The sequence below is a fragment of the Bos taurus genome, chromosome 3 (assembly GCF_002263795.3).
Source record: "Bos taurus isolate L1 Dominette 01449 registration number 42190680 breed Hereford chromosome 3, ARS-UCD2.0, whole genome shotgun sequence".
NCBI lineage: Eukaryota > Metazoa > Chordata > Mammalia > Artiodactyla > Bovidae > Bos > Bos taurus.
In genome coordinates this window covers 42741756-42753856 of record NC_037330.1, presented here as the reverse complement: position 1 = coordinate 42753856, position 12101 = coordinate 42741756, and the positions used below count along the sequence as shown (strand labels likewise).

The 12101-nt window shown below is 46.7% G+C and overlaps 1 protein-coding gene across 1 annotated transcript; it reads left to right on the top strand.

Annotated features, from left to right (window-relative positions):
* Window positions 1-9554: 9554 nt before the first annotated feature.
* GPR88 (G protein-coupled receptor 88) lies at window positions 9555-11513 on the top strand. The gene is made up of 2 exons (NM_001205412.1): window positions 9555-9933; window positions 10293-11513. Exon 2 carries the CDS (start codon window positions 10362-10364, stop codon window positions 11511-11513), a length of 1152 nt encoding a protein of 383 aa, NP_001192341.1. The 5' UTR covers window positions 9555-9933; window positions 10293-10361.
* The last annotated feature ends 588 nt before the right edge of the window (window positions 11514-12101 follow it).

The following is a 12101-nucleotide window of genomic DNA, read 5'->3' as shown; positions in this document are numbered from 1 at the left end:
TTAAAATTGCCTAAAATATTCCTAAACACTTGAGAACGTGAAACTTTCCATCTAGTTCCTATTTCTCTCAGACAGAAATATGTTTTAAGAAGATTTTAAAAATAAACTATATTAAACCCCTTACTGGAAAAAAGTCACTTCTGGACAGAGACCAAGTCAAAGCAATTTTAGTTCAAATTGGTTTTCCTGGAAAAGTTGAAAATGTAGTTCAGAAAAGAAACGCCTTGGCAACTTTACAAATCAACAAAATCAGTCTACATATCCTCAACCACAGTAATTCTCAGTACTACTGAAGGAAAGAGTCTCCTGGCGAGCTTGTTAAAATGCAGATTTCAGGGTCCAGACTGTATTAATATTAATAGCTCTCCCGCAGACCTGGGTACTTTTGGTACAGGAGATTTGAAGATCACAGTTCAATTAACTGAAAAGACAAACACAGAGATTTATAAAAGTTGGTACCTGACTTGATATACCTGTTGCAGTTTTAGATTCAGCTTGGTGATATTTCAAAAACCCCATGCTGCTAATTGAAATTCCTGAGTGTGTGGTGGTGATTTCATCTGGATTTCTCATGACGATTGACCCTCTACTGACATAAGCCTTTTGGTTTAGCCATCATTGAAATCCTGTCTAAATAGGATAGAAAGAGAAAAATAGGAAGTGAGAAAAGTAGAAAGCCGTTGCCTACATTGACTGCGTTTATGCCCCGTGTTCTCAGGATGCATCAGGAAGGTTCACTTTCATGAGCCTGCCCAGGTTAGTTTACTTCTGACCACTAATTGCACTTTGTCTAGATCTTTCAGATCAGTAGATGAACAAACCACAATACTTCTAGGGCCTACAGTACTTGATTTGAGCTGTAGGTCCTTAGCTTTTCTTCATGGTGGTGGCTATGGTGTATTGATTTCAAGTTACCAAAGTTACTGCCCTGGTTTTAAGTGTACTCTCATGACCTCTCAATAAGGCATAACCACCCTCAAATTGCATATGTTTATATATATATGTGCCTTCTGATAGCTGGTATTTGGACTCTTTACCAGAGAGAAACAGATATTTCATAGAATCAAGCCTTAAAAACCACATACTCAGCAAACTACCCAAATACATTGAGTGTAGTTTGTATTTAGAAATAATACGGTTAATGTTTAGTCCAATAATTATGTAGTAGTCATCGTTCTTATTTCAGGAGACTGAATGACAACAAGGATAATATTGAGGTTTGTTAAAACAGTGGAAATATTTGAAATGTATATGTATGTGTTTATTTGGCCTTTAGAGGTTTGTTTGGGTGTTTTTTTTTTTTTATCTTTAAAGGCAGTTAAATGTTTCTATTTTATTTCTTTTTCAATGGCATTATAGACTTTTTAAATGAAACAAAATTTAGTTGAAATAAATTTTTTCATCTCCAAAAAAAAAAAAAAGTTGGTAGGATGAGAATGAGGAATTGTGTTAATGATGATGTTTTGCTTTGCTTCACTGATGGCTCAGTGAGTAAAGAATCTAAATGCAATGCAGGAGACACAGGAGATGTGAGTTCAGTCCCTGGGTCAGGAAGATCTCCTGGAAGGGGAAATGATGGCCCACTCCAATACTCTTGCCTAGAGAATCCCATGGACAGAGGAGCCTGGTGACCTACAGTCCATGGGGCCACAAAGAGCTGGACGTGACTAAACACACACACATATTTTGTTATGAAGCTATTTTGTTATAAGCTAAACACAACTTATCTCTTAGCCCCCCTCAGCAGGGCCAGCTGACTTAATGTCATAGGACAACCTGGTTTGAGGCACAGATCTGTCACTCTGTGTGTGACATTGGGTAAGTCATTCACTGTCTTTGGGTTTCAGTTTTCTTTTCTGTAAAGTGAGGTGACTGGATGATATCAGTGGTCCTTAACCTTTTTGAGATGTGTCTCCTTTGAGCAGCTAAGAAAATTCTTCCATTTTTTTCTCCAGAAAAGTACACAAATACACTTGCACAAGTACACGTGCATTTTTGCACACAAATTTAGGGAGGGTCACAATTCCCTTAACATGCTTACAGGGACTTCCTGAGCCAGTGATGCTCAGAACTGGAGAAATGGCTCATCTCAACTATGCCTCATACCCCCTCCCATTCAGATTTGTTCCACTGGGGCATCTCCACTCCCTGCCCCATGTGGGGCATCACCTCTGTCAACGACAGGCATGGCACTTCATGAAGCTGCATAAATCCAATCATTAAAAGACTCTACAGAAGTAGGTGACATGATCTTCAATTTATAAATGAGAAAACGGAGGTTTGTAAAGGTGAAATCACTTGTCCGAGGTCACATGCTTGTAACAAACAGGCTCTGGATCTGACGCTGAGCTCTTAACCTCTCTGCTGGATAATTCTTTGTTGTGGGGTCTGTCCTGTGCCCTGTGAGATGTTGAACAGCATCCCTGGCCTCTACCCATTAGATGCCAATAATGTCCTGCCTCTCCCAAATTGTGACAACCAAAAGTGTCTCTAGATATCACCAAATATACCCTGGTGTGCAAACTAGCCCCCAGCAGAGAACCACATTACGTTCTCCTGATTACATTACTACAGTGAGCTGCAGTCACTGGGGAGGAAATAGGGACTCTGAGGACAGGAGAAAAGTTAAGAACCATGATGCCAAGCTCTCACGTACTTCAGGAAGGAACAAACCATAGGTCATTTCCAGCTTCAAGATTCCCTAAATTCTTAATTTCTAAAAATGTTCCTGTTGAGCTTTAATGTAATGGTAAAATGCTTGTGTGCAGCTGAGTTACTCCTAAATTTGGCTGTGAGACAACAAAAGCTGTTGCTCTTTGAACAACCTCTCCTACAGGCCAAACTGGCCTGTACCAACATGATTCCCAGAGAGGAATGCCAAGGTCTGAGGAAATACAGCTGGGATTTGAAATGGGATGTCAGATGGCCTCAGTGTTGTGTTTAGCAAGGCTGCCCTGTGGCTTGGCTGGCAGCAGACAGGGGAGGCACAGGAAATGAGAAGTTTGTCATTTTTGCCACTTACTGGTTGCTTTCCCAAAGCACTTGAAACGGTTGCTAGACCCAACTGGTCCAACTGAGACAGTTATTTGATCCGGTTTGGGGGATTATGAAATTGAGAGCTAGAAAAGTCAATATTGGATGCTGTTGGGGGCGGGTGTGGGGTTATATGAGGGGGACTGTTATACACAAAAGTTCTATTTAAAAATAATCTAGTGGATTATTATATTTAAAATGGCTAACCAACAAGGTCCTACCAGAGAGCACATGGAACTCTGCTCAAAAGTTATGTGGCAGCCTGGATGGGAGGGGGTTTGGGGGAGAATGGATACATGTATATGTATGGCTGAATTCCTTCACTGTCCACCTGAAAATGTCAGGACATTGTTAATCGGCTGTACCCCATTACAAAATAAAAAGTTAAAAACATTAAAAAAAACATGGAAGAAAATAATCTAGTGGAACAAAGCACGAAGATACGGTTACAGGAAGCTTTTAAAGTGTTTGAGAAAAATCTCAATGCTTTGCAGATTGACTGATGGTGGTTGTATCTCCTGAGAAGGAAATTGAGATTCAAATTCCAGCCCTACATATCAAAGGTTCCCAAGAGACCTATTCAGTAAACAAATGTTTACGTATTTACAACGTGTCAGACACTCTGATCAAAAACAGAGCCTGGCCCTGGACTAGGTTTCAGTCTGGAGAGGGAATGACCATAGCCAGGAAGCTCGGCTGTAGCAGCGATATGCTCAGGCACTTTGGGGGGCACCCAGGCTACACAGTCCGTCATGGAGATCCAGAAAGACTTCCTAATGAAGTCTGAGTTCAGTAAGACTTAGCTGGGCAAGGGTGGGGGCAGATTGTGGAGACAGCCTGGGAATAGCAGGTACTGAACAAATGGAGATGCTTGGATGGGAAGGAGAGGAGATTCTGGGGCACTCTTGGGGAGGGCACGCCCACAGCGAGGCTGGAGCAGAGGTTGGGGAGAGAGGTGGGTGGGGTGGAAAGATGAGGTTGTGTTGGGATTTAGCTGGGACGGTTTTAAGATTTCTGCAGACCTCGACCGTTTTGAAAGCCCCGTCATATCGAACATGAAAATGTATCCTGATTCCATCTTAAACTAATTTACAAGTAACAATGAGTTGAATTTCTGTTGACTCTTTAATAGCTTGCTCCTTTCTATTTCAAAGTTTTCTTTTTGTATTTCAGAGCAAGTAATTTTTTTTCCCCCCAAATACCAAACCTCTTCAAAGGGTATTGAAAAGCTGATACGCTGCTCTAGGCACCATGCTTATAGGGCTGTAATCACAATTCTTTGTTTTAAACTTGCAGGTTTAAACCTGCATAAAGCTGATAACTGCCCCCTCCACTGCCCAGTGTCCATTCTCTCCCTTCTCCCTTCAGCAGGCCTGAGAGCACTCAGTTAGAGTGGCCCCAGCTTCTCTTGCAGCAAGGAACAGCCATGTGACCAAAGTTTTGGCCACTGGGGTGTGAGCAGAAGCGACCTGTGAAATTTTCCGTTCATATATTTAAAAAGGAAGCTGTCTGCCCCTCTTTCTTTTTATCCCATCTCTACCAGCTGAGTATGGGAATATGTATGGGAATATGGACATGGTAGTTGCGGGGGCGGGGGGGATATTCTTGCCTAGAGAATTGCATGCATTGGAGAAGGAAATGGCAACCCACTCCAGTATTCTTGCCTGGAGAATCCCAGGGACAGAGGAGCCTGGTGGGCTTCTGTCTATAAGGTCACACAAAGTCGGACACGACTGATGCGACTTAGCAGCAGCAGCAGTTGGGGGAAATGTCAGCCACATAGACAGGGGTAATACTCCAGGGCAGTGGCTCTTGAACTGTAGCATCAGAGTCACCTGGAGGGCTTGTTAACACACAGATCGCTGGGCCCCATAACCAGGAATTATGAGTCACTGGGTCTGAATCATTCCTAACAAGTTTCCAGGGGATGCTGATGCTGCTGGTAGGGAACCACACTTTGAACACTATCCCCTAAAGGGTGGTGGAGCACTAAGAAGATACTTGGGTGTCTGGACAACGCTGGGGGGGCAAGGGGGTAGAGATCTGTCTTCCATCTGGACTGCTTGTTTTTTTCTTGAAACCTCTATCGCTTTGGGTCTTGTTACATCAGCTTAATCTACAGCAGCTAATCCATGTTAAGTATATTAAGCTTTGCCCAGGGAGGTAGTATACTGTGTGACTGAGTATGGGGAGCGTGTGCATGCTCAGTCGTGTCCGACTCTTTGTGATCCAATGGACTGTATGTAGCCCGCCAGGCTCCTCTGTTCATGGGATTCTTCAGGTAAGAATACTGGAGTGGGTTTCCATGCCCTCCTCCAGGGGTCTTCCCAATCCAGGGATCAAATCTGTGGCTCCTTTGACTCCTGCGTTACAGGTAGATTCTTTTCTGCTGAGCCACGGGGAAACCCTTGAGTATGGGGAACTGGATTTGCATCTCAGTTATGCCACTTCCTTAGCTTCCTAGATTTGGAGTAAGTTCTTTAACCTCTTGTGACTCTGTTTTCCCATCTATTAAGTGGATTTAAGTGGACAAGTTTCCCTAAACCTCACACACCCTTTCTAGACCATGTTCATCACCAGGACCACAGAACTCTGTGCCCAAGGGCCATGAATGCACTTCCATGAGCTGTATGAACATCTTCTCTGGCGCTGCCCTTCTGATGACTGCCTGTGCCTTCCAGGTACCACCCTAGGTCTGAGATGTTACCACGGAGTGACTGTAGGACAAAGATGTGAGTGAAACTTGAATGGGCAGGCTGGCAAGTCCTGTGTTAAAATGAGGCCTCTCTGGCGTGTGATGATTGAACAGAGAGTGCGGAAAAAACAAGGGGGGTGGCAGGTGAACTGTGGGCCAGAGGCAAGCTCTCCAAGTTGTCACATTTCAGTGGCATGGAATAATTTATAAATCTGAGAATTCTAGATTTGAGAGTAGCTTTTCAGTATATTTGTCAAGATAGGAGAATAGAGCATATTTTATTTAACAGTTTGATAGCTTGATTTATGATTTTAAAATATTTAGATGTATGGCCTATGGACTTCTATCTGGACTCCTTGGCCTGCAAATTTAAGCCCAAGCCTGGTTACTGTGTTGGCCTGGCATGAAGACTAAATAAAAGAAGACATGAAAAATACTCAAAACAATGGTACACGTGGTATGTGTGCACCATTAGCAATGATGGTACTTAATTCTCTTGAGGGCAACATGGACCTCATGAAAGACTTAAAGCAGAATACGGCATTTGCTTACTATGTTTTCTACAAATATTGACTAAGGCTCTACTCTGTGCCTGGCATTGTTCTGGGAGCTGCCAATAAGAGTGGTGAACAAAATAAAGCTCTATTTCCAATGAATGTATATTAGAGTGGGGGGGGGGGTGGTTAAACAGATAAAAATAACTATTTTATCTTTAAGATTCAAGTGATGGGTTTTGGTTTTAGAAAGATCATACTGGCTGGAGGGAGGTAAGATTGCACTTAGAGTCAGGAGCTTGTCGGGATAATTCAAAGAAGAGATGGGCTTCCCAGGTGGCTCAGCAGTAAAGCATCCAGCTGCCAATGCAGGAGACACAAGAGACTTGGGTTCGTCCCTGGATCTGGAAGATCTCCTGGAGAAGGAAATGCCAACCTACTCCAGTATTCTTGTCTGGAAATTTCCGTGGACAGAGGAGCCTGGTGGGGTCCATGGGGTCTCAAAGAGCTGGACATGACTGAGCACACATACACACAAAGAAGAGATGATGGTTGTCTGATGCCAGGTAGTGGAAGAGTGAATAAAGATCAGTGAAAAGAGTAAAAAAAGATTAACCTAGTAGAATGATGGCACTTGGTGATTAATGGATATTGGGAGTAAGACTGAAAATAGGAATCAAGGGTGACAGCTAGGATTCTGAGGTACCGGGATACTGGTGATGCTGGTCGCTGAGATTTAGATAGAACACAGGAGAAGAAATGAATTTGGAGAGGAGGAGGTTTTGGAGATTTGGGGTTTCAAATGCCCATAGAGCACCGACGTGGAGATGTCCGTAGGCAGTTTTATATCTGGGCAGATCTTTGGCCAGTTAGAAAGTGTCTCAGTGGTGATAGCCAAAAGCAGCATGGTGCAAGCATTCAATGGGAATGTAGAGGCAGAAGTAGTGAGGAAGTAGAAGCAAAAAGACAGCAGTTTTGTCAGGAGTGTGTGAGCTGTGCAGGCTCCCTGAGAAGGAGGTGAAGTGCAAGGAAACTTTGGTGGTTTAGTTGCTAAGTCGTGTCTGACTCTTGCAACCTTATGGATTGTAGCCCACCAGGCTCCTCTGTCCATGGGATTTTCTAGGGAAGAATACTGGAGTGGCTTGCCATTTCCTTCTCCAGGGGATTTTCCCGACCCAGGTATCGAGCCTGGGTCTCTTGCACTTCAGGCAGATTCTTTACCAACTGAGCTACCAGGGAAGACCTACTTGTAATGAAATTGACATTTCTGTAAGGCCAATGGAAAGCAAGCAGTGGAGGGTAGATTGGAGATTCATCAGATGGGGTAGTTCACAGAGCAAGTTGCTGCAGGGGTAGGAGGAAAGAAATTCTAATGAAAACTATTGACTGTTTCACCATGGAGAAAAACAAATGAAATCATTTATATATTCATTTATGGGCTTCCCTGGTGGCTCAGTGGTTAAGAATCTACCTGCCAATGCAGGAGATGAGGGTTCGATCCCTCGGTTGCGAAGATCTGGAGAAGGAAATGGCAACCCATTCCAGTATTCTAGCCTGGGAACTCCCATGGACAAAGAAGCCTGGTGGGCTACAGTCCATGTGGTCACAAAAACATCAGACGTGGCTTAGTGACTAAACAACAACAACAAACCCTTATCCATTTGTTGATTCAATAACAAGTATATTAATTCTAACTGAATACTGTTCTGACGCTGGAAATAAGATAGAAAAAAACTCTCACCCTATATCATGTAAGTTCAGTAGCTTAAAACAAAAACAAACCCCCAAACAAAAACTGGGCCCCTGCCAGGCCAGGGCTAAACAGGCAGGGTCTTGGCAGAAGTGTATGTGATTGCAATACACCTGAGTCCCCCAGCAGAGATTTCACTCACTCCCATGTAAGGCAGCAACAACTGGACCAAGAACCTGGACTCTGAATCCCCCTGATGTGAAAGAAACTTTTTATTTCAGCAAGTTTTAACTATTAATGATTAGAGGCTCTCTTGCAAGCTCATTGCCCTTGCTGTTCTGAAAGCCTTAAATAACAACAGATAAAAGACACTGGCAAAAAATCCCCCAACTCAACTATTCCATTTAGATATCATCTAAATGGACTAAATTCATTAGGTCCTGCTTAATCCTACCCCCATATTAATGGGGTTAATAGTCAATAGACTATAGTTAATAGACTATTAACTATTAATGAGTTAGTAGTCATTAACAGTTTTTGAAGGACAGGCAGGGAAGCAAAGGAGGGGCATCTTGTGCTTCATCCTAAACAGGCACCCTGAGGAACACACTGGAAAAAACTCCTGCCACGTGACCTGAGACTACATTACATGTTAGACAGAGAAGATATATTTCAAGTGTCAGAGGAGGGTGGAGATATGTCAAATTTATGCATGGGCATTCAGAGAAAGTTCGAACACAAAGGGCCTTGGAAGTCTCCGAGTGAAATTCCTTATTTGACAAGATGAAAACAATCCATCACAAGGCCATTTGATAGATGTCCAGCTAGAACCCAAGTGTCCTGAAAACCCACCTAGCATTTTTTTCTGTCATGTTTCTGAGTTAAATTTTCAAATAAATGACTTTCCCAGTGAAAAATGATTTCTGGAGGGTGATGACTTTTATGAAAAATTTCGCCTGTGGAAGATTTCAACATCAGACTGCAGATCTCTAAGACCATAGGATCAAAAATTCTGCGGTAAAAACAGATCACTCTGTTCTTTATGGTGTGGATCATTCAAGCCCCTTGCTTTCCCCCCAGAAACCCACTGGTATGTAACCTTCTGACCAATTCATTTTTACCCTCTATTTCATTACTGAAACAGAAGCCACACTCTAGAAAGGAGTTTGGTGATGAGAAAGAAAAATGAAATTTTGATTGCAATTAAGACTTGAAGACTTTCTGTATATTACAACCCATATCTCACCTTACCAAAGAAAAAGTGAATTTCAATTAGGACATAAAGTAATTCTCTCTGAAACTGTGGGATGGAAAGATCAGCCCTGGGTCTTAGGAGTATATTTATGTCTCAGAAAAATCTCATCCCCAGGATGCATCAGACTAAGATGAAATACATTGGGGTATATTACATTTTATTCTAGCATTGATGGAACGGGGGTGGGGGTGGGAAAGGAAAGAAAAATGAAGCAAGGTGAAAAATAGGGCGATTGAGAGACAGAAAAGACAGAGAAACTTGTTAATTACAGGACTTTCTGAGCAAGATATTTTTCTTCCCTTTCACAAGTTAGAAGCTATGAATAATTCATACCAGCATGGAAAGGCTGCCTTTTCCCTGGGTGATGTATAACTGAGCAGGAGAGAGCTTCGAGTGGGTTCACCGCATCAGCCACCACTCTAGCTTCTGAGCACGGGGGTGCTCTCCTCTTGAGCTCAGCTTCTGCTTTTGCAGACAAGCACCCTTACTGCTGCTGCTGCTGCCTGCCTACCTGCCCACCCGCCCCGGCTTGCAGCCTGCCACTTCACTTTCTCCAGCCCTGCTGCCAGCTGAGGAGTCTCCCTGCAGCTGCTGGCTTCTGCCTAGGGCCATGTGTGGATGCTGCACTGGGAAGGAGGCACTTGCCCCTGGCGCTGATCCCAGCTGAGTTTCTCCTGTTGATTGCAGGACCGCAGATGCTGCTGCTGAGGAGGTGTTTGCTGGCCTCCCTTCCTCTGCTACCCACCAGCTAAGGACCAGCCAGAAAGTAAGATACCCCCAACCCCTTTCCCTCTGGCATTTCCCCCAGCTGGCATATCTCTGCTTTCTCATGGAAACTAGGGGCTCCATCTGCCATTCCCACGTGTGTATATGTGTGTGTATTTAGGGGGTGAAGGGGCGATTGAGGGACAGGGATTGTATTGTTCTGTCCCAAGGCTTCCCTGGTGCCTGCTGAGTGCAAAGAGGCCTTTCTCGGCACTGGAGACATTTTCGAGGCAGGCACTTGTCATTTGCCACCCCCGTTCTCCTCGAGCTCCCTCTACCCCCTTCCCCAGCCCATTATTCTGCCACAGCCTTTTGTGTCGGTGGCAGAGGGCTGAAGGAAGGTCTCTGCCTTCCCTGCAGGAGGGCATCAGGATGGGCCGCGCTGCGAGAAACCGACGCTAGCCAGCGAGGTGTGAAGAGTTGGCCAGAATGACCAACTCTTCCACGTCCACCTCCTCCACCACCGGGGGATCGCTGCTGCTGCTCTGCGAGGAAGAGGAGTCGTGGGCGGGCCGACGCATCCCCGTGTCCCTCCTGTACTCGGGGCTGGCCATCGGGGGCACGCTGGCCAACGGCATGGTCATCTATCTCGTGTCGTCCTTCCGAAAGCTTCAGACGACCAGCAACGCTTTCATCGTGAACGGTTGCGCCGCCGATCTCAGCGTCTGCGCCCTCTGGATGCCGCAGGAGGCGGTGCTCGGGCTCCTGCCCGCGGGCTCCGTTGAGCCCCCCGGGGATTGGGACGGCGCCGGGGGCAGCTACCGCCTGCTGCGGGGCGGGCTGCTGGGCCTCGGGCTCACCGTGTCCCTCTTGTCCCACTGCCTGGTGGCCCTGAACCGCTACCTGCTCATCACCCGGGCGCCCGCCACCTACCAGGCGCTGTACCAGCGGCGCCACACGGCGGGCATGCTGGCGCTGTCCTGGGCGCTAGCCCTGGGCCTCGTGCTGCTGCTCCCGCCCTGGGCGCCGCGTCCGGGCGCCGCGCCCCCGCGCGTCCACTACCCGGCGCTGCTGGCCGCCGGGGCGCTGTTGGCGCAGACGGCGCTGCTGCTGCACTGCTACCTGGGCATCGTGCGCCGCGTGCGCGTCAGCGTCAAGCGGGTCAGCGTCCTCAACTTCCACCTGCTGCACCAGCTGCCCGGCTGCGCCGCCGCCGCCGCCGCCTTCCCGGGCGCCCCGCACGCGCCGGGCCCGGGTGGTGCTCAGCTCCCGGCGCAGGCTCAGCCCCTGCCCGCGGCGTTGCACCCGCGGCGGGCGCAGCGGCGTCTCAGCGGCCTGTCGGTGCTGCTGCTCTGCTGCGTCTTCCTGCTGGCCACGCAGCCGCTGGTGTGGGTGAGCCTGGCCAGCGGCTTCTCGCTGCCCGTGCCCTGGGGCGTGCAGGCGGCCAGTTGGCTCCTGTGCTGTGCCCTGTCCGCGCTCAACCCGCTACTCTACACGTGGAGGAACGAAGAGTTCCGCCGCTCCGTGCGCTCTGTCCTGCCTGGCATCGGCGACGCGGCGGCCGCTGCTGCCGCCGCCACGGCCGTGCCCGCGGTGTCCCAAGCTCAGCTGGGCACTCGCGCCGCCGGCCAGCACTGGTGACCCGGGAAGGGCGCTCGGGAAGCGGAGATGCCCGCCTTCCAATGGCCTTGGTCACCACCGCCTCCTGCCCTTGGAAAGTATCCCCAGCCTGAACGAAGACTCCTGCGGGCGAAGCTCAATAATAAATCGGTGCGAAGATTTCGCCTTCGACCCCAGTGGGATACCTGAACCGAGGTTTCAGTGTACATGTGGGCCGCGAAGTCATTTTCGACGGCCACCTGATTTTTACCCTTTGTTTCCGTGTATTAGAGAAATCCTAAAGTCAGAACACCGGAAACTTCAGGAACTTGCACACTGACTTTTCGAAAGAACCGGTTAATTTCTTTTAACAGTTTTGGAAAAAACAGCTTTGTGACCTTGATTACCATTCCCACCTTCATCGTCTTACGATGTATCTAAAGCGCCTTGAGTGCATTAGCCAAAGGGAATAATATTGATGAAGGAAATAATATTTATAAAGCATTTGAGAAAGTAACCTATCTTTAATGATGCTTCTGTTACAATTTAGCCTTTCTATATTGACCTGAAGAATGAAGCCACAGATATGCACACCAGTAAGTTGCCATTAAGACCTCAGGCCCTTTGTTC

Excerpts from the sequence above, each read along its gene's own strand:
- GPR88 (NM_001205412.1), top strand. The coding sequence starts at position 10,362 with ATGACCAACTCTTCCACGTCCACCTCCTCCACCACCGGGGGATCGCTG.